The sequence below is a fragment of the Dryobates pubescens genome, chromosome 13 (assembly GCF_014839835.1).
Source record: "Dryobates pubescens isolate bDryPub1 chromosome 13, bDryPub1.pri, whole genome shotgun sequence".
NCBI lineage: Eukaryota > Metazoa > Chordata > Aves > Piciformes > Picidae > Dryobates > Dryobates pubescens.
This window is the reverse complement of record NC_071624.1, coordinates 4,594,128-4,621,319: the sequence shown is the minus strand read 5'-3', so window position 1 is coordinate 4,621,319 and position 27,192 is coordinate 4,594,128. Positions and strand designations below refer to the sequence as shown.

General features: G+C 47.6%; 1 protein-coding gene across 1 annotated transcript in view; it reads right to left on the bottom strand.

Annotated features, from left to right (window-relative positions):
* Positions 1-27,192, bottom strand: part of GPC1 (glypican 1) — a 217,697-nt gene that overhangs the window by 3,126 nt on the left and 187,379 nt on the right. Inside the window, exons 3-7 of the mRNA XM_054166838.1 lie at positions 26,178-26,569; positions 8,985-9,150; positions 4,296-4,426; positions 1,228-1,347; positions 386-519 (exon numbers count right to left, since the gene is read on the bottom strand). Of these exons, the coding sequence (XP_054022813.1) occupies positions 386-519; positions 1,228-1,347; positions 4,296-4,426; positions 8,985-9,150; positions 26,178-26,569 (943 nt within the window). The remainder of the gene's footprint in view (positions 1-385; positions 520-1,227; positions 1,348-4,295; positions 4,427-8,984; positions 9,151-26,177; positions 26,570-27,192) is intronic.

Below are 27,192 nucleotides of genomic sequence, written 5' to 3'. Positions count from 1 at the left end.
CAGGAAACAGCATTTCAGGGTAGGTATGGATAGAAAGATGGGTATACAATTCTCAGCAACAGCTGTGGAGTTTGTGAGGTAAATCCAGCCCTTCTGCCTTCTGAGTGAATGCACAGTAGCAAAACTGCTCCATTAGTACCAACCCACAAAGTTAGTTCCTGGCATTTCAGTGCTTAACCCTCCAACTTGCAGTGCAATGACAACAGGCTTGGCACCCCCAGGTACCAGTTTCTCAGGAACTTCAGCACTTCTGTGGACAGGGACTCACCTTTGGCTCAGGCTGAGCAAGTGGGGCTGGCTGAGATGATGTGTAAGTGTCTTTTACCAAACCCTCCTTCTCTTACCCTAGAATGATGCTCTCCTGGCACCCTGACCCTCTCCATACCTGCCCTTGGTCATCCCGTTCCAACACTTGTCGTCCGCCGCTGAGCTGGCCGTTACTTTTTTGCTGCACAGGTTGCCTGGCAGGGTGACCCAGTACGTCTTGAGAAATGTCAGATTCCCTTTGGCATCTAAAACCTATAAACAAAGAGGATGCTCAGGGCCAGGAAAGCTCTGGGGTCCCCCAGGGCTGTGGAGAAGACAAGGATTCTGTTGATTGATTTTTTTTCTGTTTTATCATCACAAAGTCTGTTTTTATGCAGGCAGGGATGTGTCACCAACATTCCCCTAAAGACCACCCACCCACGCAGCTAGGGCTCGGGTACATGTTGAGGGCTGTTTTGGTACCATAAGAGGAACCAGAAGAAGATCATCTTCTGGGCCATGAGGGCAATACTGAGAAGCATCCTTGATGGGAGTCAGCAGGGTTGGGACACGCAGGTGTCAATGAGTGAGGAGTCTCTCAAACGTGGGACCACGGCAGATCTGCAGAATCTAAAATCTCCATGAAGGAGGACCTGTGGCCCCAGTATCCAGGCTGGACTGTCTGAGGCTAACTAACACCAATGGTGAGGAACCTTTTTAGATAAGTTTGGCACCAAAGCTCTGAGAAATTGGTTACTGGTAACCTAGACCCTAACCCTGTGCCAAGGCAAGATCAGGTCTGCTTAAGTCACACCACGACTTGCTGATCTGTTCTTCAGACTTGCAAGCAAAGGCGATTCAGCAGCCTGAGGTGTGATCTGACCTGACCTGCAGAAGCCAGAGCTGAGCTGGCCAGGCTTCTGGTGCAGCAGCACACCTGCCTTGGCACACTGGCAGGGCTGCACCTTCAGGCAAACTCACCAGCATCTCCAGTGCTTGTGCAGAGGATTTTGCTTCCAATGGGACCTTCCCCCGCCTTTTCTTGTCCTCACTGCTGGAACCTTTTGTGCTGATTTTGGGGTTTCCACAGCCTTGGAAAACCTGAAAAAGAAACCAAATTCCACACTTAATATGTTCTTTTTTTTTTTTTTCCCTTTTCTTTTTTTTAGTTAGCTTGTTTAGTCATTTATTTATTTTCTTCAGTGTGTTTATCCTTCCTGCCCACAAGATCTCTAGATTCTGCCTTAGTTTCTGGTGAGGTTACTCTTATGCCAGAATGTGTTTTCATCACACTGTTACTAGCTTTGGTTACCATGATCAAGCAAAATGTTTGTCACTGACACACAATCAGCACAAGTTTTTTGGATGAGTCACCAATGTTGACACAAAATTATTTCTAGCAATTTTATCTGTGCCCATTATGACTTAAAAATTCTGGGAAGAGCAAGATGGGAGTTGCTTACACGCATTACACCACTGGTGTGGGCTTCAAGATCGCAGAGCTTTGTTGATTTGGACAACAGACCCAGGGGGGACTACCCTAGTGACTTTTGCAATTGGCACACACAGTCTCACCAAATGAATGTCCTCTCCAACCAGAGGAGTGCAAGGACAGGAAATGTGGTACAATCTGCCAGGTTGGATGTTTTAGGCAAAAATGAGGAAGCTGAACTGACTTACCTCCTAATCTTGGGTACCTACTATCATCCTAACTACCTGCCCAGGCATGCTTTGTAGCCATAGGAGAGCAGAAGTACTTTGAAGGTACAAATCCTCAAACTTTGCCTCTAGGAGGACATGAAAGGTGCCATGGAAGCACCTATTCTCCCAGTCTCTGCTTAACCAGTCCAGGAAGGAAGACCTCCACTTCAGGCAGCCAGTGCTCAGGCAACTGAGCCTCATTGTGGCTGGCAGAAGGAATGCTTGGACAGCCACACTTAATGAAGTGTCAAAGGTCAAGAGGGCCTTTGCACTGGCAGTTTGGCTGAGGAAACACCAGCTTTTACAAAGAAAGCTATCTGACTTGTTGTGGTGCTGTCAGAAGCTGTTGGTAAATTTGACTTTGCACTATGTATCCTTCAAGCAGAGAAATCAAGACCTCAGAGAGGAGCACTGCTGTCGCAGCTTGTGCCAGCTTTTGCTTGTGGATTCTGACAGCTATCAGCAAAGTCCTAATCTAGACAAGAGTCCCTCCACTGACAGTGGGTCTCATCAGTGTCATTCAGCCTAGAAAGCCCCCTCCTGGGGTGCACTGTCCTGCTGACCAGATGGATCCAACGATGATGGCAGTTCAGCACCAAGCCAATTTGTCTGTCTCCCCTGCTCCATGCAAAATGTCCCACCTTGAAAACTGCATGTAGAGCATTTTCAATGTGGTTCTATCAACATAAAACAAATTTGGCCTATTGCTGTTGTTAGCAGGAAACAACTCTTTCAGGAGGTAAAAGCCCTTGGAGGTCTCCAGGACAGTGAGTCTCCAGCACTGCGTGGTATCAAGGTGAGTGATGCCCATTATTGATGGAGAGAACACGTGTCCTGCAGACTGAGGTGATCAGTAGTCTTCTGCATAATGACAGCAGAGAGACATCTGCAGCCCTTAACATCTCCTCTGCCTGAGATCCATCAGAGAACCACAGGGAGTGAGAGGGAGTGCAAGGAAGCAGGGAGAGCACTGTGCAGTGCAGTGAACGCAGGACTCCACCAAAAGTGCTCCTTACCAGCTCTTCACAGATCTCAGGCCTGAGGCTGTCACTGGGTCCAATGGACGCTTTTGGCTCTTTTCACAAACTTCAGACAGTGTCCTGACTCTAGGTTGGCAATGTTTGAAACCCTCAGCTGCAGCCCAAGCCTGCTGCTCTCAGCCCTTACAGAGGACACTCCCAGGACTGGCCTGGGCCAGTCAAACGCTTCCACCGATCACTTTGCCATGCTCAAAAACAGAGCTTAGAGCTGTGGCAATCTGCAACTCTTGATCTCTGCTACCAGTGCCACCAGCAAAGACTGCCACATTCACCTGGCCACCAGATCATACTGAGGAACTTATCAAACATGTTTGGTTGATCCAGTCAAAAACCAATTAGACTATTTACTCCTTTTCATTTTACCAGATGTACTCTATAACCCTTGGAAACATCTTTCTTTGCAGACAATGCCATGTTTTCCCACATCATGGGCTTGCTTTTATGCAGACAACCTCAGGCTCATCTAACAAGGAAAGGAGGAATATGGCCTCTCATGTCAGAAAAGAAACCTAAACAAGTACTTGGATGCCTGCTGCTCTTAGTGCTTTGACACATGCCAGTGAGTTCCTGCTTGGCTAAGAAATACTTCTGGCCCTTCTCTTCTCCAAGATCCAGTTAGGACCTGCTCTGCTCCTTTCATCTGCATCTCTGCTCTAACTGTGGGATAGCTGCAGGACTTGGGGAACATCTGGGCAAAAAGCAGAAGCCCTGGAGGGCTGTTTTTGCTTCCAAAGCTTCTCTTACCTGCTGCTACGGAGATTATTGCGGTTAAGGGGGAAAATATACTAAAAATGGAAGACCAATAGAAAATAGCTTCATGCTACTTCTTGGAAGACAGAGGAGCAACAGGAGAACCTGTCTCATATTCTCCAAATGGACTTCCAGATTGCCACTCAGATCCACAGATACAATCTGATAGCCCAGTGTTTCCACTGCAGAACACCCCAAGGCAGGTTAAAGCAGCTGCCTCCTGTCACTAGGGACGGTGCACTTGCTGTACCTGCCTCAGCTCAGCCAAAATACTTCAAGACTCTTCAGACACAGAGGCACCTGACAGCAAATGACACCATGCCTCCCACAGTCACTGCATATGCAGGCCCAACTTGTATGTCTGTATCTAAATAAGGCTGGCTGGCTGTGGCAGGGAGGAACATTTGGAAACACTTGAGAAGTTTTTTGCCTGTCTAAGATGGGTGGTTTCTGATCATTAAAATAGTAGCCATTTAATCTCTTTCATCTCCTCTAGTTCAGCTGAACTGGCAGTTACACATAGTATATCTTCAGCCAAGCCCAGGCACATGTTCTTACCTTGGCTGTGATTGAATCTTTGTTTTCTTGCAAGTTGGAAATAGCTTCAGCAATCCTCATGTGAATGGTCCCTATTACAGTGTCTACGTTGTAGGGTCCGTCGATGCGATCAGCCACCACAGCCAGGGAATCTAATAACACAAGACAGAGACAGCTCTCATCAGGCTCTGTGCAACCAAGCCAAAGATCATGCTCCTGCCAGGCTGGATAAGGTGTTGGCCCTTTGGCAATTGAGACAACTATCAGTTTTCACTATTACTCAAGTACATGCTTATTTTCTTCTGGCATGGGACAGCTGTCCCTTCCCAGCATATAGGTGAAGCCACTCTTGGTGGTGAAGGAACAGAGCTCATCTCCTGGTTAAGTGCAACCTGTATTCACACAAAGTGATTGACATTTCCTGGGGTGCTACAGAAAAGAAAAAGGGAAAACTGGTACAGAAATACAAAGTAATGCACAGCAATACTTGGCCCTAGCCCTCCTAACTCATTGCATGTCTTCAAGAAAGCACTGCAGCCAGCCAAAAGAGGGACAGTCGGGGTCAATAAAGTGCCAAAGGTACTATGTGTGGGCAATAGCTTCTGTAGCAGTGAAGGAGTGAGAAAAGGAGAGAGAAAAGGTGTAATTCTGCTCCCCATTACCTCTGAAAGGACAACACATGACCAGCCAGGGGAGTATCACGCTATGAAGGTAGAGAAGCAGACCCAAATGCCCAGAACTAAACTGGTAAACAGGACAGAGGTGACTGAGGGATGCCTCTTTCTTTCAGCTGCTCCTGTCATGGAGATCTCTGATGTGCCCCTGCCTAGCATGGAAGCCTCTTCCTGGATGGCTTATTTGAGACTGTGCTTGGTTTACTGAAAATTACCATCATCTGCCTACCTCCACAGCTCCTTCTCAACACTCCAGCTGGCTTTGAAGCAAGGCCAGCCTACATGAGATGAGGTTTCTGGAGCAACACTAGGTCCACAGTGGATGCAGTTGACAATGATGGTCTAATCCTGAGCTCACTGTTGTCAAATTAACAGCATGCTTAGTCCTTGCAAGAATGTTCTCTGATGTTACATGTTTGATGTTGAGACCCTGACAGCTCTCAGAGAATGAGCAAATTTGGCACAGACTAGATGAGGGAGAGCACAAACCCACAGAAGATCCTCACAGGGCTTACAGCCCCAAAGCAGGTCCAGCCAGAGGGGAGCAAGAATGTGACCATTTGAGGCTGTGCCTTTAAGGAAGGGGCACTCTGGCTAAATGTTTATAAATATTCTGTATTCTAAACGAATTTTGTTGGTAGGATTATGGGAGGTGAGGTCTTAGACCCAGAACGGCTGGAACTTGCGTGCAGTTTTCTTTTCTCCGCTCTTGCTTCTGGCTGGAGTGCTTCTGGGCTTCTGGCCAACAGATAAGAGATACTAACTCCCTGTATCTAGGCCTCTGTCTGCCTTGCTAACTACCCTTTTCTCTTTTCTAACCCTCTTTGGGGAAGAAGGGAGGTAGAGGGGGTGAGGGGGGCACAGGGGGAAGCCCCCTCTGTTGGGGGTCTGGTTTCTGATTGTGTTTCTTTGCTGTATATTTCTGTATATATTGTCAATACCTGTATATAGTGTGTTACATATAATCTGCTTCCTATATATGCTTGTAAATATAGTCTGCTTTCTCTGACTGAGTTTAGCCGTGGTTTCTTCCTCTGTGGGGGAGGGAGATCTAGGCCCTCTCTCAACCTACCACAAAGAACAATAGTGAAACAAGTAGGAGGGCTCGAACCTTAGCCAGTCTGGAGCATGGCCCACAAAATACTCTTTTTTTCCAGGTCTGTAGTATAGGAGTTAACAACATACAAAGTTTCAGCTTGGAAATATTCTGTATTGTGGTGGGTTGAGAGGAAAGTCTCTGCTTTCCCTCCCCCCCCCCCCCTCCACTGAGAAAGAGACCACGGCTAAAACCCAGTCGGAGAAATGAGTATATTTTACAAGGAAACAGATTCTATGTAACACAACAAATACAGGTATTTTACAATATATACAGGAATATACAGCAAATGAACTCAACCAGAAACCAGACCCCCCACAGAGGAGGCTTCCCCCTGTGCCCCCTTCACCCTCCTACCTCCCTTCTCCCCCAAAGAGGTAGAAGAAGAGAAAAGAGGGGTTAGCACAGCAGACAGAGGCCTATGCACAGGGAGTTAGTTTCTTATCTTAGTTGGCCAGAAGCCCAGAAGCAGATCCAGCCGAAAGGAACAGCGAAGGAAGAGAAACTGAGAGAAAGTCCCAGCTCCCCTGGGTCTAATCTCACCTCCCACAATCCTACCAATGAAATTCATTTAGAATACCAAAATATTTTATGAACATTTAGCCAGTGTGCCCCTTCCTTAAAGGCACAGCCTCAAACGGTCACAGTCCACCCCTTCTAAACAATTTCATTGGTTGTTCGTGCTGTCCATCCAATGTATTTATTTTTAGCACTTTTTATGAAAAAAAAAAAAAAGGGTTTTGCTGGGTAGCTTGAGCAAGAATGGAAACAAGGGCCACAGCTTCCAAGTTCACGTGCTCTCTTTTCCTGCAACTCAATCCAAAGTTAGTGCTGATTTCTAAAGCTAAACAAGGGAGCTACGGGGTTTTCTGTTTGTTTGTTTGTATTGTGGGAAATAACATCCCTGCACCATTAAAGAGCCTGCAGTTTAACTCTGCTGCCACTCAGGGGTTGTGGTGTCATCTTCAAGATTGTATTTTTCAGACAATTTTAGCTAGCAGAGGCACTAAGGTTGAGATGCAGACATTTAAATCAAAGGCTGCACCCCAAAATTAGTGGTGAATCTGGTTTGAATGACTTACTATAAAAATCTCCCTTAATTTGACCTGCCCTCGTTTGTCACATGGAGAGAGCAACTCTGTGTTTAGTGTAACAAAACCCTCTCCAGCTACATGGAGGGGTCTGGAGAAGAGTGAAAACCAGAGAATGCCAGTGAACTGCTATCTCTGACTCTATGTCTCACTTCAGTGCTTGCTCAGATGGTGACCTCTAACACTAAAATGTACAATTGAAACAAACCTCCAGTTTCCTCCTAGCCATCACCCCCCTGACAATATCTCTTGGGGAAGAAGAAACCAGAGTAAGTTCAAAATGCATCCTGAACTGCCTCCCTGTCAGTCACGGAGAGCTGGACACTGACCTTTTGGGGGACAGGCAGTGACCATAACAGTTGGCTTGTTACAGCATCCAAGTCCTGGTGTAAGCCCTTGGGGAAGGGAATATTCCTCCCACTCTTTTGCAGCAGGCTCCCAAGTTGCTCTCTTGGAGAGCACTTCCAATTAATTGCAGTAGGTTGCCGCTTGGTTTGTTAGCCTCCAGAGTGAGGTGGGCAGCTGGCTGACACACCTCACTGAGCAAGGCCACTGCCTTCTGTGTGCAGCAGGTCCATATTTATTTTGCAGTGTCCCTTGAGAGCCAGATGACACTCCTTGAACTTCTGAGAGAGTTTTATTGTTAACACCACCACACATCAAGCCTGAGGCAGCCTGTTGGGCTGCAGCTGGCTAGTGAGCTGGCACTCTTGCTTGGCCAAACAGCAGATGCCAAGGCAAAAGAAAAGGCCAAGCCTGAAGCTCATCTCCTCTGGTGCCTGCCTTTTATAAGCTGAGGCAAATATCAAGGCCCTCTCAGATCTCAGGTCACTCCAGGACTAAATGTACAACCTGAGAGAGAAAGAGGAGTGCTGGGTGTCAGTCAGCACAAGGAGGAGTGAGAGCTTTACCACTGCAGACAGCCTACCCGATGGACTGCAGACAGGGAAAGGACACGCACTGTACCACAAACACACCATCTTCTAAACAAAATCCCTCACCACCCTTACACCATGTCCATCAGCTTCACACACCATGCTCAGAAGTAGCTCATGTATAAACCAGGAGCCACAGGCTGAGTGACACCTGAGGTCTTCTTAAAACTGATGCCTGGGTCTGATCAGGCAATGCAGAATTTCCTGCAGAAGTGCCTTTTTGCAGAAGTTCTCCAGCCTCTGTTGCACACAAGATAGACCACACCATCACAGTGATAGTTCTGCCTTTAAACTCCATAAAACAGACACTTCTATACACATACAGCCTGCTTTGAAATAATCTTAGCTGAGTGACAAAACAAAACTGAAACAAGCTCTTTCCTCATTTAAAGTATAAGTCTAATTTTTCCATTCCTGGTAATGCCTGCAACTTCCCCCTCCCCATGGATTTGTTGATCCTTCCAAATATGTGATTCTGACCCCTTTGCTCTCCACCCATGGAAACAGTTTGTGTTCATGTCGCTAGACTATCTCCCAAGGAGGGCAGCAAGTGCTTCTCCTCTGCTCTCACAAGTGCTGTGGTGTAGATGATGAGGCAGCTCTGACAGTGTACAGGTGGCAGGATCTGTCCCTAAGCTTCAACACTTGGGAGGAAAAAGAATTACTTGAATGCAAAGTGTGGGCAATTCCAAAGAGCACAAGCAAGATGAAAACTCTTTAAGCCCTTGTTAGCCAGCCCAGGAGTGTCCTTTCTAATGGTATCAAAGCCCAGAAAAACATCCTGCAATAGCTACTAGGTGTCAGATCACAGACAGTGATGCTAATGTAAATGAGCCTCCAACAGCCCTCTCTTTAGCCCCAAACAGTGCCTCAAGAAGTTCAAAAGGTGTTGCAGCAGCAGAAGGCCATCTTACCCATCAGGTACTTCCACTCAGTGTTCAGGTCAGCTTGGTTGGCCAGGCAGCCCTTGACGACGTTCAGGCAATAGTTGTTGCATGGCTTCACACTGGACATGCCCCGGCAGTGCGGGCAGTACATCAGCTTCATGATGGCACGAGTGCACTCGTGGCTGAGAGATACCTGTGGGAGACAGATTGGAGTCAGGCACACAGGCTGGTCAAGGGGTATGTGGGCGAACTGCCCCCCTTCCCTGGGGTGAGGGAGTTTGGTGTGATCTGAAAGGCAACATGGCTCCCTGTGGGTGGCCCTCGGAACAGTGCTTCCTCCCCCATTGCCTCTCCTTGTCCCCACCCTTCCAGAGGTGTCCCTCCCATCAGAGGCAGCTGCCAGTTCCTCAGGATGTGGCTGAACCCAGGGTTCTTGGAAGAAACTTGTATGTGTGCACCGTCCCCCTTCCAGGCAGGTCTGGTGGCCACAAGGACAGCCTGAGCTGACCATCAGCTGTAACCATGACCCCAGCACATGGTGCACATGTGCCTCCGGAGCTGCTGCAATCAGTGACACCACTGTGCCCCTTCTGCAGGAGGGGTTTGTTGTCACTGCCTGGTGGATGCAGGTATCCCATCTCAAACTGCAGCTCTGGCTTCCTTGGGAGACACGCAGTGGGGGACTAGACATGGAAAGTTCTAGCTGGCATCTTTGGAAAGGAGAATGCTGTTGGGGGAATACTTGAACAATTCCAAAACCACAGGCAATTGGGAGCACAAGGCACAGGAAGCGATTGCCCTCTGAAAGCACTTTGGTAGCCACAGGCAGGCAGTGCAGTGGGCCAGCACAGGCGCTGCCAGCGGCCCACAGGCACTGCACGTGCAGCTGATGCTTTACACAAGTCACTCTGGAGGTGATTTTGCCATACTTTGAACATGGCTTTTAAAGTTTCTTCTTGGAGATTCCAGAAAAATTCAGTTCTAAGGTGCCCTTAGGAGAACATGATGGTGCAAAGCCCATTATCAGAGGCCAGAGGAGAAAACCCCTAAGCTTTCACCCTGCTTAAGCTGCCTGCACAGCAGCACCTTACTTCTTGTCAACCTTGGAAAAGAGATGTTGGATGGTGCTGGGGCTTCATCATGAAGGAATGTGTTAAAATGAGAACTTTCCTCAGGAGCAGACAGAAACTTCTAGGTCTCAGAGAGAACCCAAACAGTGACTGCATCTCTGCCTCAGCAGCCAGCTGAGGAGCCCTGAGACAGCTGTGGACACCTGAGATGGCTGGAGGGGCTGAGCCTTGCAGGGAACGCCAGTACCATGCCAAGGCTTTGCTCTGCTTCCTTGGTGAGCTCTCTCTCCATTCTGGGACAACTTCCTCTGACAGAAAGTAGCTCCTGGCTGCTGTGCTGCTCTGCTGCCAGGAGGTGGAGGCTTTGTCCCGCTGCACTGCGTGGGTGCCAGGGTTTCATCTCTGGGAGAGACGGGCAAAGACATCACCGTCTCCTGCCTGGGTGATCCCTCAGGGGATGCAAGAAAGCAGAGGGGCAGACAAACAAAAGAATAGTTTATTTTTCGTCTCAGGAGTAAATAATCATTGACTGAGCAGCGGCTGAAAAGACAGTCAGTAGGGGCACACAGAACACTGACCCAGGCTATAGCTGAAGACCTTCTGAACCCAGAGCACTTACACAGAGACCAGGAGTCACAGCTTGGGAAGGAACTGTGACCTCTATTTCCTAGGCAGAGCTTTCACAAACAGGAATTATATAGTGAAACTCCAACTAGAACATGTAACCTGCAAAGGCAGTCAGGTCCTGAACAGAATTTTGCCTCTGTGTTTTACCAGCTAGCCTCATCCCTACTCATCCCAGTTTATCCAGCTGTGGCCATAGAGCACCACAACCCAGCACAGCACAAACTGGGCTGCAGCACCCCAGGAGCTGTGGCACAAACAGGTCATGCCTCTGGGCCCTGGAACATGGGACTGATGGGAACTGGGGAGCAGCTGCACCCACATACATCTGTGGTTGCACTACACAGTGCACACTCTTTTGGAGTTTCAGGGAGCTCAAGTGTTTTGGCTGGAAAGAGGGAGTACCAGGAAACACCCCCGGGGTGGTGTGGGCCAGCCAGAGAGGACAGCCACAGGCAGATAGAGAACAAAGCTATTTGGTACCCTACCAGAGGTGTGGGGGACACTGGAAGAGGTGAGTGACAGATCTTGGCTCAGAAAAGCATCTCCAACATGCTTAGCTTTAAAAGATGGTGTAAATCCAGCTGGAGCTACCCAGGTGATCATAGTGAGCCCACATCTAAATGGTGTTGCACCAGCTCAGTGGACATGTTGCAAATATCTCTGCTTGCCAAATGTGTCCTGGTCTCTGTGTTCATTTTGTGCCTGCCTTTTTCTGACAAAAGAGAAAGGACCTTTGCACCCTGAGCATACCACTCCCTTGCCCACCAGAGAGTCACTGTGCAGGGCCACGTGTGCCCAGCCACCTATGCCCTGCCACCACTCAGAGATGCAGAAAGGGAGAGGCAGGAGAGATCTGCTTCTTGGTGCCCACCTACTCCATCTGGCCTTCAGCATGACTGGTGAGCGCAGGCAACTGCCAAGGCCTCCTGTGATGTAGACAGCTGCCTGCCGTCCTGCAACCCACCTCCCTCCCACCTCTCCATGGCTGTCAGCCAGGCAAAACTGCTTGTCCCCAGCTTTACTGCCTGTGTCTGTGCCAGTGCCCACAGAGCAGCCACCTCCTGCCTATGCATCTCTTGTGGGCTGTTGCCACCTGCCTTGGGGCGGCGGATGCAGGCAGAGCACCAGGTGATAACAGTGCCTGAGGCTCAGGCTCAGCTCCTGAGGACTTGAGGGGGAAAAAAAGCTGCTTTTGCACCTCAGCAGGGATCATTTCTGGATGTCAGAGAGGAGCTGTGTGTGTACTGCCAGCCTGTCACTCTTGCAAAGTGACTTTCTCCTGAAGGACACTGTCCCAGATACAGCAGCACCCCCTCATTCCTGTTGCTCTGCCCCAGAGTTTCTGCTCTGAATACAATCAGGTGATCCATCCACCACCAGTTGCTGCTCTGCTAACTCTGGCAGGTGCCAAGTGTTAACTTAATCTCTTGGCAGAAAGGATAAGTATTAACTTTCTCAGGTGGAAGAGGCCAGGCTCCACTCCCTTTCCCCAAAGAACAACAAACCTCTCCTGTTGGCTGCAGGACTCTTTTTTTCCACAGGCAGGATGAAGAGGTGAACCAAGATGGGAGGGATGAGAGGGCACAAAGGGGAATTTCATATTTTCTTCATGATTTGCTTGGCCAGAGTTCAGTTCCTTTTTGTTTCACCCAGCCCATGGACTCCTGCTCCATACAGGGCAAAGGAGGGTCAGAGCTTGGGGCTCCCAGAGCCTCTCCCATCCCTGATCCTGCACTGTCCCATGTGGGGGACTTAGAGCATGTTGATGAACCCTTCAAACACCTCTTAGTATTTGTGGCTGAAGTAAAGTGCCAGGTTTTTTCAAGTATGCTGTGTCCACACAGGGGAACCCCAGCCCCAGGTAGAATGGGCTGAGATTTCCCCTTTTGTATGGATACAGCAACACAATGAACAGAGCACTGCAGTTCTTGCCTGCTCATCTCTTGGTCACTGCCAGCTCCAGCTATGACACTGGGGAGAAGAGCTCTTCAGGCTTGAGCAGTGGGAAGATTCCAGATAAACACCCCTACAGTGAGAGCAAAGCAGTTTTTCCAGGCTGACACTTACCTCTACCTGCACACTAAGACATCTTCACTTCCTTGTGCTTTCAACCTTCAGCCTTTAAAAAGAAGCTGAGACGGTATAACCTTCTCCCTGCCCAACAGCTAAAGGATGCCAGCTAAGAGCTGATGGAGGGCATCTCTGGCAATAACTGATAGATCAATAAGCAACATCCTCTATTCATCACAGGTGGCCTGAAGGCAAGAGCACACAAACTCCTGCAGATGGAGTGAAAGCTAACATAATGTCTTCATCTCTAAATGATCTGGCACAGCATGAAGTCAGGACATGACAATAATTGATTTCGCTAAGTACCATCAACCTGGCCCAGCCTGTGCATGGTTGTCCTTTAAGGAGACATGCTTCTTCTTGAACTTCAGTGGCATCTAACATATTTTCTTAGTTCAGTGACCTAGAAACTGCATTAAGATGTCAAGAGAACATGCACAATACATTGGAAAAACCACTTCCTGAGAATCTGGGAAAAAAATATTAGTGAGAGATATGGCTTGGAACCAGGGCACACCTCATTCGGTTGTCAGAGGTATACATAAATACACAAACCAAAGTGAAGTCCAGATTACAAATACACTGTTCCTACATCACTGATCAGTTAAAATCCACATACTCTATTCTGATCCCAGTGACACCAGTGGGTACCATCCCTTACAGTGCAAGCCCAGTGATGAAGTGATAAGGAAGATATGCCCAAAATAGGGAACAAATTGCTATTGAGCAATAAATCACTTAATTAAACCTACTTTACAGCTGGGGATACAGTAGCTGATTCGAGTAGCAATGAGGTAATGCAACAGGAACAGGTGGCTGCCTTAAAAAGAGCCCCATTCCACCGTAAGTGCTGACATTTCAAGGAGGTTGTTGTCATCAGGTATTATCCCATGACTGTGGCTTGTAGCAGGAGATGAGCTCTGTGCTTTTCCATGGCTACTTTCCAAAGCCTGATGTGCCCAAGCTTTGTTGCTGGAGCCACCTGTCCAGATGTAAATTGCTGGAGGCAAATGCTTTGCCAGAGCAAAAGATATTTGCAGACTTGCTTTTATCGTGTCTCGGGCAGAGCTGGAGGTTGCACAGCCACCCAATGTGACTGCTGGGGCTCACTGTGCCACTATTTGGCACTGCTGTTTGCACAGCAGCCATCAGAGAATGGGCACATGTGGAGATAATATGACAGAAAATGGAGAATATATAGCTCTCAGCATTCACAGTGGCATTGGTTTACCTAATTTTTCCTCCTGAGCAATGTTTAAATCAATTACAGTAAAATTAATAACTTTAGCAAGCTGAGAAGATGGGCTGGGGGATTAGTTGCTAGCTGAGTTTCTTGCCACTCCCCAGCCAATTTAGAAAACACTCAGTGTGAAAGGCTTCTAACAACACAAAAGCTCCTGCCATGTATTTTATTAATATGCTTTCCAGGCAAAGAATCACAGAAACACAGGAGGCTTGAGGAAAACAAGCAGTCACCTACCCTGCCTCCCTGCAATGAGACACAGTCGAGGGGAGCTAAATTATCCTTCATACTACCTAAAATGTAACTTCAGAACAGTCATAAACTTTCTGAAGCAAAGACATGGGGAGGTGAAACTACTTGCAGAAGGGCAAAGCACTTAGCTGAAACAGGCAAGACACCCCTGCACAGACACTTGAGACACCCAAGTGCAGACAGTTCGTGGGATGAGCAGGGCTTTAGTCACTGTAGGACACACGGCAGCAGGGCAGCACTCTTGTCAAAATGGGACAGGGTTTTCCAGACCACAGGAAGAGGTCTTTGTGTCCCTCCTCTCTGTCTTCAAAGAACAAATCAAACTTGTGATTTGCACGTTCAGCCCAAGTTACCACCTTTGCACAGATACCATGCTCCCATACAACAAAAGCACATTTTACAAGGCCATGGGACACTTCTCCCTCAGACCCACCATTACCATCTCTTCTGTCACTAAAGCACCTACCCAGGTTATATGCTGATTTTTCCAAACAGTGCTCACTGATTTGTAGACCTGTTTTCAGCACAAGCTCCTGGCCTGACTCTGGACCTCACTGAATCTACAATAGTGTGAGGTCTTTCACCAAGCTGAACTGGGACTGCATGAGACAAGTCACACAGAACAACAGAGAGGTGGGAAGATGAGATGTGCTTTCAGCTGTTACTGCATTGCCTAGTGCTTGGAAAACATTTGAGAGCCTCCAAAACACCCTGAGAAAGGGCAGAGAAAGGATCATGAAGGGATGATATGAGTCTTAGGTGTTCCTGAGTTTTCTTTTAGCTAAAAGCTGCTACACCCTCCTCATTTTCCCAGCCCATTATTTCCTGAAAAGGTGGCTGGAAAGACCAATGAATGAAGTGTAGGATGCAGAGAGGAAGGCTGGGGAACAGCACCCAAAGAGGCACTAGTGCTGGGACAAGCTCCATACATCACATCCAGGAGTTAACAGTGTCTTTTTGATGGAGCAATGGTCCTCCCTCCCAGCTTCCTGAGTGCTGGAGAGAGGCTGAGCCTCAGGAAGCCAGAGACACCTGGAGCAGTGCTTTAAGGGTGGCAGTGGGAAGCTCTTACCACAGGAGGACAGCATGCAGTCAAGCTGTGCTGCTGGCTCTTGGGTACAGTATACCTGGCTGTGGCTGGCTGTGAGGAGTAAGCCTGGGTCTCAGCAGGGCTCCTCCTGCATCCAGCTCCTTTGGCACCCAGAACCTGCAGCTAAGCTGCAGATGCTGCTTTTGAAGCGCTGGCTTCAAACAAGGAAAAAGGAAAAAAAATGGGAAAAAAACCCCCAAGAAACACCCCCCACCCCCAAATCCCATCTCCTTTTGAAGCTCAGCTTAAAAGCTAATGAGAACCTGCAGCCTAGATGCAATGAGATGGGACTGCTTGGCCTTCAGGGGCCTTTAAGTACATCTGAAAGGCATTTAGCACCAATAAAATAAGCTGAGCTCTTGCTGGTATTTTTCCCTACCCCCCCTTTCCCCTTGCACATTCACCCACAGGCTGCTGTGAGCCATCTGTGCTTTGCTTCCCAGGGGAAGCAGGGTTAGGAAGAGGGGAGAGATTTGGGGATGAAGACAGAGGCCTGGGTGAAAAATGCCATCAACCCCCCTGGCTTGTCAGGGCATGCAGGAAGGTTTGCTCATGGAGGGAGAAGGCTGAGCTAATTCCTAGCATTGTTGGTGGAGGTGTTGTTCTGTGGGCACTGTCCCCTCTGAAAATTTTGCCCTGGGGAGTATGATTGTGGCCTGTAGGGAGCTGTGATGTTTGTGTTCACTGAGCTGGATTATGTCCCTGCTGTGGGGCTGCTCATCTGGTCCCTTCCTGGCTCTAGCCTCTGAGGAGCAGTGCAGATCTGAGGTGAGCATGGGGAAACTGTTGCACTTGGCTGTGTTTTGCACTGACTCAGGGATGGTTGGGGTGAACACAAAATACCTCTAGAGATGTCAGCTATATGTCAAAACATGCCTACACTAATTCTCAGGTATACCTTTCCATGCAGAAGGACTTTCTTATCCCATTGGCCATTCTAACCTCCAGAAGCACCAGTTAAAACCTGGTGACATCAGGCAGCTTAGGTTTCCAACTGATGCTTTAAAGACAGTAGATAGCAGGCAGCTTTTTGGTGGCAGGTATGTGTGCTGGGCAGCTAGAGGAGGAAAGCACCTGTAGCTGGAGATGTCCCCCGGTTTACAGGCTGAGCACAGCTATGCAGGCAGCTGCAGCCAAGGCTTTCCTAACACCTTCGCCTACCTTCTCATGCATATTCTAAAGGCAGGTGACAGAAGTATGGGAAGTTTTTCCTGCCAGCTGTGAAAAATCCATTCTGGGGGAGCATTTTTGAGAAAACAGGTCAGTTCTTCAATTCACAGGCCAGGCCATGTGTGCTGGGAAATGCAGGTTGGTTCTCAGAGCCAATTACCCCAAATGCCTCCTTTGGAAATTGCTGTTGGGATGAAGTTGTCTGCATGAAGAAAAGCAGATACAAAACCAAGCCAAACAGGTGAGCAGATCCTGCCAGAGTGGTGTTGAGGAGCACTGCTGAGCTGCTCACAGGACAGGCTGAGAAAGCCAGTCTTGTCCTCTCTTTATAAGACCACCAGCACCAGGAGGGCAGCTTTGTGTTTGCCTGGGAGCTGGCTGGATCTGTGACTGGGGCTATCTGCAACGTGGCAATTTCATGTTGAGAAATATGTCATTTTTACAGTCCCTCCATGGAAGGAGTCTCAAATACTATGATCAAAAAAACCCCCAGGCCTGTGCAGTTCTTTGCACATCTCCACATTTGCAAATCAGGGCCACGGATGCTCCATGCACCAAGCTGTCAGTGCCCAAGTCCATAGAATCCTAGAAAGTCTTGGGTCAGAAGTGACCTTTAAAGGTTATCTAGTCCAGCTCCATTTCCCTGGTGAAAGAAATGGGAGCTGCAGGTGCTCCCAACCCTCGTCTGGTGCTGGGGAGTTGGCACAGAGAGCAGACCCTGCTCTCTCCACCACATGGTCAGCAGCTGCCTTGTGCATGTTTATGCCAGCCCTGATGTAATTAGCACCTTGACGTGTGTTAAATGAACCAAGCCTTCCAATCTTTCAGAATAAAACTCTAAAAGAAACAGCTGCGGGGCTGACAGAAATATGATTCTTTCAAAGTCTAATGAATTGTATAATCACTTCAGTCATTATTTTGCATCTTCCTTCCATAAATGCACAGTCATGAGTCCTTGGAGCACAGTGAGTTTTAAGCCTCACCAAGCCCATCACTCAAGATACATCAAGCATGTTTCCAAACCCCCGCAAGGGATCGGAAGGTGAGCGGGTACAGGCACGGGGTGCCAACTGTGCTGGGGTCTGGTGGCAGTGGTAGGACATACATGACTCTGCACTTCAGTGACCCTCTTGCCTTCACCTCACTGTGTTTAGCTCAGGGTGAGAGACAGAGGGGATGGAGGCTGATGTGAAATCTGTGCCCTTCGTGCTCCAGCAACCCAGAGTTGCTGTGAAGCCCGAGGCCAGGCAGACAGCCTAGGTCCATCACTGCCAACCCAGGAGCCAAACAGCCATTTTGCAGATTCAACCCCCCCAACAACAACCTGACCAAAAAAACCAACCCAAACCAAACAAACCCCACCAAAACACGAGAACAAAAAACACCATAAGAAAAATACAGGCTAGGGTAATCCAGCCAAACTGGGGCAGCAAACCAGGGAGCAGAGTCAGGCCCATCTCCCTCTGCAGCCAGCAGTGAGGGCTCTTCCAGAGGGCAGTGACAACGGCCTCAGAAGGCAGTACAGCCTGCGAGGGACACCAAGACTCAAGGGCAGAATCCACAGCTAACTGGAAGGATCTGTGCCTTCAGATTTCTGACAAGTGCCTAACTGCCTTCAGATATTAAGGTGAGGAAGATTCATGTGGACAGACAGGCTGCTCTCATGCTCCTCTCCCTCCAAAGGAAAATACTGCAAGACACAACCTGCCTATTCAACACACTCCCTGTTCTGTTCATCTGACACAGTTATTTCCAGCTGGTACAATTTTCAATTCTTTCAAAACTAGATTCAATTGACTTTTAACCACCAGGTAAATATGGGAGACATATATCTGCTTGCCTGCATTATTTCCATTAAGTTTGGAATGTCTATGGGTTTTTATCCCTGAAGGGTTGTGATTTAAACATAAAAATGGGTAGAAATACTGGAAAGTAATATGTGAAATACATCAGGATGTGCTCAGGACTGCATGCTCCCCATCCAGCTCCATTTGAATCTGTCCAAACAAATTTCAATGCTACTGCAAAACCCTCCCCCAAGTTCTACCTCCAGTGCTGCAGGAAAAGAGGATTGGGCTAAGGGGTGTGTGTGGGCTGCAGGAGCTGCCACACCAAGTTGTTTAAAGTAAGTAGGGAGCTGATGGCAGGCTGGTGTCTCGGAGAGCACGGCTAGCTTGGGGAAAGGGGTATGAAGCTTCTGGGTTTGCAGAGGGATTGGGCTGACTGAGACTTAGATCTAAAATGTTTTGAGCCATGCAATCCCACATACAAACTGCCCAGGGTCAGCTCACCCCAAAACATGGAGATGATGATGATGATCTTGGCATGGAAGGGCACGTCATTGAGCTCAGCAAGGAAAAGCACATCCCAGCCCTCTGCACCCACAGTACCCAGCCATGGGGCAGGTATTGGCAGCTGTGCCAGATGCTGTGCATGGGCAGGAGGGAGCAAATGTAGGAGCCACTGAAGAAACCAGCCTTTGAAGGTGCTTGTGCTTATTTCATCCTGCAGTCTAAGATGGTGTTCACAGGCTGGGCTGTCTGAAGTAAACAGACTTCTTAACTCCCAGGCCTTCAGTTCTCCTCCTCCTGAATACCAAAGGATGCTCATGACATTTTCCACTTTATGAGCTACTGCTGGGCCTGCAGCAGCACAAACTTTTAGCACAGACACCAACCACTTCCTTTTCAGAAAGCCTACCTTTCAGTAGGCAAGGAAAAAAACACCCCAACCACAGCATGTTCCAGCAGTTGCTACTGGTACCTGGCTGTGGTGAGCTGCATCCTGCCTCCATCCCACCTAGTGATGCCAACACTTGTGGGACCTGCTGCTACCTGCTGCTTGTGTCCCACATGGAAACCCCACAGGATTCTGTCTCACATTATTTCCCCTCATTTTTTTAAAGGGGAAGCCAGGCCTGAGGATGAGCATCTTACCAAACAGAGCAGTCTATAGGTACAGGTAGCTGCCATACAAAGGTAGGAGGCTTATTAAATCCCATGTAAGCAAACAGGTAGTCTCCCTGAAAGAAAATTTGGAGCAGGTCTCAGATGAAAGCTTCTTCCAGGTGAAGAGATAAACTACTGGCACCTTATAGCTTTTTGGAGCAAAGATACTCTCTGCACAAAGGCATCCTGCCATCAAGTCACTGCCATAACACAAGAACTGTCACACGAAACCCGAACACCTCCCAAGTGTGAGGTGGGATAACATCCAATGAAAAAGAATTGAACATGATATGAGGACACTGCCACTCATTGCTGTTCCAGTGCCATGGAACAACATTTTCGTAACACCCGTTTACAAACACTAATATAGAACCACAGAACATAACTCTTGAGGTTGGAAAAAAACCTTTGAGACCATCGGTCCAACTGCTGGCCTAGAGCTTGCAATCCCACTGCTACTGTTAAGCAAATAGAATCATAGAATCATAGAATCAATAAGGTTGGAAGAGATCTCAAAGATCATCAAGTCCAACCTGTCACCACAGACCTCATGACTACTAAACCATGGCACCAAGTGCCACATCCAATACCCTCTTGAACACCTCCAGGGATAGTGACTCCACCTCCTCCCTGGGCAGCACATTCCAACGGCTAACAACTCTTTCTGTGAAGAACTTTCTCCTCACCTCAAGCCTAAACTTCCCCTGGTGCAGCTTGAGACTGTGTCCTCTTGTTCTGGTGCTGATTGCCTGGAAGAAGAGACCAACCCCCTTCTGGCTACAACCACCTTTCAGGTAGTTGTAGACAGCAATAAGGTCACCCCTGAGCCTCCTCTTCTCCAGGCTAAACAATCCCAGCTCCCTCAGCCTCTCGTTGTAGGGCTTGTGCTCGAGGCCTCTCTCCAGCCTCATTGCCCTTCTCTCGATATGTTCAAGAGTCTCAATGTCCTACTTAAATTGAGGGGCCCAGAACTGGACACAGGACTCAAGGTGTGGCCTAACCACTGTCTTTTCAGGATCAGGATGAGACCAGTTTAGAGAAATGATTAATTTTATTGCAAATGTGAAATATTTTAAATGAAAACCCCCCATTATTCATGATTGTATGTACTTGCTACTGATGCTCTCAATAACAAACAAGCTACTGAAAGGACATAGATGCAACATCAAGGACATGGGACAGGAGTTCACTGCACTTGAGCTGCATTAGCACAGTTGAGAAAAGATTATACTATTCATTTTATTCAGTCAGGTCAATTGTATGCCTGCTTCCCATAAAAAGCAACTGGGAGCTGAAAGACAGAAGTCAACTATGTCCTTCCAAGCTATGGAAATAAGTGAGGTATGAGAAAAGGCTGCAGTCTTAAAGGAGATGAGAATCAGGAGCGACTACCCTGTCTCTGTTGCATTCTTGACTTGCTGGAAATGTAAAGCATGTTTAGATAAACATATTTTTTCCCTTATGTGCCCAGCACATTCACTGTACTATTAAAAACATTTATAAAAAAATATCTATTTTGGGGCCTTTTTAATTGGAATTCAATTCTCATCCAAATGCAGCTTTGACCCACCATGTGTTTAAAAATTACTCACATGGTAAATAGGAAAGCTGCTATTTACCTTATACTAACATAAAAGTTTAAAAAATAAGGCTGAAATGCATGGTGAGACACAGTATTGCTTAAATAAAAATGTACTGATGGATTACCATCATTGGTAAAATGAAATACAGGATTTACTGGAAAAGGTTATAATTAGCAAGGAGAATAATCACATTTTTTTTCAGACTCAAAAGAGAGTCAGCCTTAGGAATCATAGAATCATGCCACTGCCTGGCTGGAAAAGACCTTGAGATCACTGAGTCCAACCATAACCTAACATCTCCCTGTACACAACTACTAGACCATGTCCCTAAGCTCCTCATGCAAATGTCTTTTAAACATCTCCAAAGATGGTGACTCCACCACTGCCCTGGGCAGCCTGTTCCAGTGCCCAATGACCCTTTTGGTGAAGAAATTTTTCCTAACAGCCAATCCAAACTTTCCCTGGGACAACTTGAGGCCATTTCTTCTTGTCCTATAACTTGTTATCTGGGAAAAGAAACCAACACCCACCTCACTACAAACTCTTCTCAGGGAGTTGTAGAGAGCAATGAAGTCTACTCTGGGCCTCCTCTTTTCCAAGCTGAACAACCCCAGCTCCCTCAGCCACTCCTCACAGGACTTGTGTTCAAGAGCCCTCCACCAGCCTTGTTACCCTTCTTTGGATACACTCCAGGACCTCAATGTCCTTCATGCAGTGAGGGGCCCAAAACTCAACACAGCGCTTGAGGCGCAGCCTCAAAAACATCTACTGAGAAAAGGAAACACAAAGAACTATCAAAATGGTTTAAGTGTTCCTTGCTTACATGGCTGATAGCTGTTTCACATCCATCCCCACTACCATGGGGAAACTTATAAGAAACAGAGATCCAGCAAAAGAAAGATTGTCCTAATAACTCACTTTCTGACTGATGAGCAAAGTTCATTTCAAAACACCTTCTCTCCCTGCCTTCAGAAACAGAAAGTAATTTCTTTACCTCTTCTGCACTCTCACCCGAGATTCACAGGCTGTCAGCTGCCCAAGGGGAATTTGAGTACTCTGGGCATTTTTTGACATGCACAGGGCAGCTTTCCTCCCCATCTGTCAGTGCAGCATGGGCATGGTGTGGAGATGCAGGGGGACACTGAGGATCTGTGCACAGTCTCCCTGCCCTTTTTGGGCACCTTGATGCAGACAGGATCACCTCTGCTACCTGTCCCCACAGCACTTTGTGCCCTAGGACTTGGAGGCCTGAGCAGTATCCTACTGTAATAAGTTACAAAATCAGCCTGCATATTCCTGTTCATCATGCTGCATCTCCCTAAGGATTGTTTTCTTTTATTTGATAAAGGGTTTCTTCCTCAACCCTTGCCATTTTTACCAGCTTAGATTTGCTTCCACTTTCTGCAGTTCGATTCACCTATAGCATGTTATCTGGGCCACAAAAATGATCCAGTGGCTGGAACACCTCTGCTGTGAGGACAGGCTGAGAGAGCTGAGGTTGTTCAGCCTGGAGAAGAGAAGGCTCCAGGAAGGCATTCTTGTGGCCTTTCAATACTTAAAAGGGTTGATAAAAAATCTGGGGACAGACTTTTTAGCTGTGCCTGTTGTGACAGGATGAGGGGTGATGGTTTTATACTAAAAGAGGAGAGGTTTAGACTCCATAGTAGGAAGACATTTTTTACAGTGGGTGGTGGAACACTGGCACAGGTTACCCAGAGAGTTGGTAGATGGATGGAAACATTCAAGGTGAGGTTGGATTTGAGTCTGAGTAATCTTATCTAAAGATGTCTGCAGGGAGGTTGAACTAGATGACCTTTAAAAGCCCCTTCCAATCCAAACTAATCTATGACTCCATTGTTTCACAGCAGTCTATTCTCACTCTCCTTGCTGAACACAGCAATGGCTCACAACAAGCGTGGATCTCCAAGCAGCAGCTGGCAGGAAGCAAGTCTTCCACCACAAGGTCTTTAACTATTTACATGAAGCTTGGAGTCAAAGCAAACACTCTTTTGGGGCAGCTACCAATCTCACAAGCACTGAAAAGGATTCTGCACAAATCTGGAATGCTTCTATCTTGCTCTGGCATGCAGCATGAGGTGTGCATTCTTGGGGGAGCCCCTTCTGCATGTGTCCTTCACTAGAAGTTTTGTGGCTGCTGCTGTTTTGGTAGCTGCTGCTTCACAGAGACGATGAAAACCACACTTGACATTATGCAGCTCCAATGAAAACCTGCAATTTGTGCTGAAAGAATGGCTACAGAAACACACAACCTGAATGTGAACATAGAGTTGCTGCCTCAACATCCTCACCCAGGTCTGGGACATGGGTAATCCCTAACTCTCTACCAGGGCAGGGTGCTGACCTGCATGTCTCTCCCCAGCCCTTCCACTCTGCCCATGATGCAAAGAGCTGCAAGAGCCACACATGTGCCCTGGGCCCCCTGGGCCCCCTGCCACAGCCGCTGTGCAGATGGCAGTGCTTCTGCTGCTGTCAGCATGGGGCCAGGCTGGTGGCACGAACTGCAGCATTAAAAGCTTTAGATCTTGGTGTCAGAACCTGCAGTCTGTCAGGGTGACTTTGCTTTAAAAGCTAGGATGGCAGTAAAGATGAAGAATTGTTTTGATATTTTCTACCCAGCTGCCCTCAAACTATTTGAGGGCCTGCACTTGGGTGACAACAACCCCATGCAATGCTACAGGCTTGGGGAAGAGTATCTGGAAAGCTGCCTAGCAGAGAAAACTTTGGGGGATGTTGGCTGACAGCTGAACACAAGCTAGCAGTGTGGTCAGGTGGCCAAGAAGGCAAACATTATCTTGGCCCGAAATACAAGGGCCAGCAGGAGAGGCTGCACCTTGAATATCATGTTCACTTTTGGGCCCCTTACAGGAAGGAGGATGTCAGGATGCTGGAGCATATTCAAACAAGGGGAAAGAAGATGGTGAAGGCTCTAGAACATGAATTTTATGAGGAATGGCTGAAGGACCTGGGGTTGTTCAGCCTAGAGAAAAGCAGGCTGAGGAGAAACCTTCTCACACTCTACAACTCCCTGAAAGGAAGTTGTAGTGAGGTGGATTCGGTCTCTTCTCCCAAGTAAGAAGTTACAGGGCAAGAAGAAATGGCTTCAAGTTGTCTGAGGGGAGGTTTAGGTTGGACATTAGGAAAAATTTCTTCACTGAAATGGTTGTCAAGCATTGAATCATAGTAGTTTTTGGGTTGGAAGGAGCCTTTAGAGGTCATTTAGTCCAACCGCCCTGTAGTGAGCAGGGACAGGCTGCCCAGGGAAGTGGTGAAGTCACCATCCCTGGAAGTGTTTCAAGGATATGTAGATATGGTGCTGAGTGCCATGGTTTGGTGCTGGACTTGGCAGTGCTGAGTTAATGGTTTTCCAAACTAAATGATTCTATGATGTATCAGGAACACAGAGTACCTGCTCCCAGCACACCGGTCCCGTTCCTATCCCTGTGCAGCTCCTAGCCACTGGCCAAGGGCTGCCCAAAGCAATGGCTTCCTATAAGACTGGGCAGGTGGAAGCTGGGGCAGAAATGCTCCTTGAGCACAGGGGAGAGGCAGCAGGGATGAAAGAAATCTCATGAAGACCCTGACTTCAGGGCAGCCTCTTCTCCAGCCAGAAAACCTGCATCTGTTTTTCTCTAGATTACTCAGAAATGGACACTCTGAACAAGAACCTGAAACAACAATAGGATACATGTGACAAACACCTGTGAGAGGGAGAAACAATTTGGACCCTTCTAGAAATACTCCATCCTAGAGGAATGGGTTGTGGGGAGGCAGAGGGAAGAGAAGGAGCCCCACATTCTGTTTGATAAGCAACACCAAGAGAAAGAGGAGAATCCAGAAAAGGGGAGACTAGAATCAAAATCCAGTGGGTCAGAAGTCTACATGAAGGTGAGGGGAAAATATGCTGCATGTCAGTCTCTCAGGTCCTTCCTTTCTGCCGATACCCTTGCTACAGTTGCTCTGCTAGCCTGCTTTACCCACCAAACTTGGCTCCAGGCAGAAACACACATCAAGCTGGAAATCTCTCCCATTCAGAAGATTTATGAAAAATATTTTACTTTGGTCCCCCTGAAATTACATCACTCTCCTCTTTTATCTGCCTTAAGTGTCAGAGAAGTGTGATGGTAATGAGATGTACAAAGGCTTTTGGGTAGCTGAACAGTTTTATAGTCCCACGTTGATAAATGAAAGCATTTGTCACTGTTACCACATTAATGTTTCTTCCTGAGATCAAAGTCTGGATATGCTTCATCAGATAGCACTGTCCTCCACTGTGCATTACCACATATTACCTCCTGAGGAATTTAATGGTGATTCTGTATTTTTACACTCACAGCTAAACCACATCATGATTCTCACATCGGCTGACTGCCATCTCCATGTGCAACATGCAAGCCATTTTTGTAGTATGCATCATCTCCTCACTACCTTGCCTGAAAAGACTGAGTATCTTGTTTCAGGACAATCACCTTCTGGCTCTGACAGGCTCCTTCTGAAGTAAAGAATACAGACAATTTCCTTCCTCCTGAAACCCTGGATTCAGTCACGTTGATTTACATTTATATAGCACCTTTCATCCCTGAAGATCCCAATGCACTTTACAAACTCACCCTTTGTACACAGAAGCTGTACAAATATACACGGGTACACAAACAGACGGGGCAATCCCATCACCGACCGCTGAAAGGCATCTCTCTGCCTGTATTCCCAGCACACCTGCAGCAAGTGAGTTCTGCAAGCCCTACATCATGTCACCATCAAGGAGGAAAATCAGGCAATGTGATTTAGAGACATGTCATTTCCCTGCCCGGAAAGCACATGGAGTCCAGACAAGCAATAGAATGGCTTTACAGCCTGGGCATTGACATCTCCTTGGCACTCTGCTGTGTAGGTTAAAACAAGGCAAAGACTGATTTGTGGTGAGCTGTACCTTGCTGCTTCTGCACTGTTAGAGCCTGTAGAAGTCCAGGCTTGCTGCTCCCTTCCACTGATGGGTGACCCTTAGGCAGTTTGTTTTATAAAAATGAAAAATACATTCTTACTTTGTGATGAAAACATTAAGGGAAATAAATCCCCTTCTCGCCAACAGCAGCAGTTGACTGGCTCCTGCCAGCCTGAGGGCAGAGGAGAAGGAAGAACCCCAACATACCTGAGACACTTTTTTGACCACGTCGCTGCCCACGAGAAAGCCCTGTGCATAGGAGCGTGCTGCGATGAAGGCTCGGGTCGCCTTCACCTTCAGGTCCCTGGGAACTTCCCCGAAGGGTTTGTGCTGCTCTGCATGTTTCACCATGCAGTCCAGGTACTCATCTGTGATATGGTACTGGGGATTCATCAGTTTGAAGAGCCGCTCCAGCAATCGTGTCCAGAACTCATTGAGAGCCTCTTCCAGGTTGATGTTGGAGCCCCGGTAATAGCGGCGTAGCTCACTGTACAAGTCCTTGAAGACCTTCATGTTCTGAGTGTACAATTCTCCATAAATGCTTGGAAAAGCATCATAAAGGGCCTTTTCTGACTTGTTCAACAAATCCTGGAAATAACCTGAGGAGAGAAGATAGTGATGCATTAGCGGAACAAGCAGGAATCCACCAGGCTCTGCTGCTTGGCAGCACAATCAAATGCCTTCAGAAGAGAGAAGGACCTTAACAGAGCTTTTCCTTCAGCCAACCTTACCCACACTCCCCATCTTAAGTCTTAGCTGAGAAGACCAAAAGAGAAACTCCCCAGTGCCAGAGGACCTCTCTACCTCTTCTGGCAGCCTCACATCAAACCAAAATTGAGGCTTTTCTCTGAGTGTGTAAGGTGCTATAGTATTACTCCTAGGTTTTCTTTACAGAACACATCAACTGGCATTACTTACACATACCATAACCTACCAAAATTGTCAGCTTATGAGACACTCAACCCCAAATCAAGAACCAGTTCCTTCTGGAACAATAGTTGATACTTGTTAAACACCACTAGAGAACACTGTAAACACACAAGGGCACCTAGGTGCTGCTCAGGCAATTGAGGTGTATTCTGTAATGACTGCTGTTAAGAGTAAGACTAGTGTATCAATACTGGCAACACACCAGAATGAAGTAAAATAAAGATTGCATCTGGAACATAACCTGATGTCTTCCATCTCATCATGTGAAATGTTGGAATTCCTTCAGCATCAC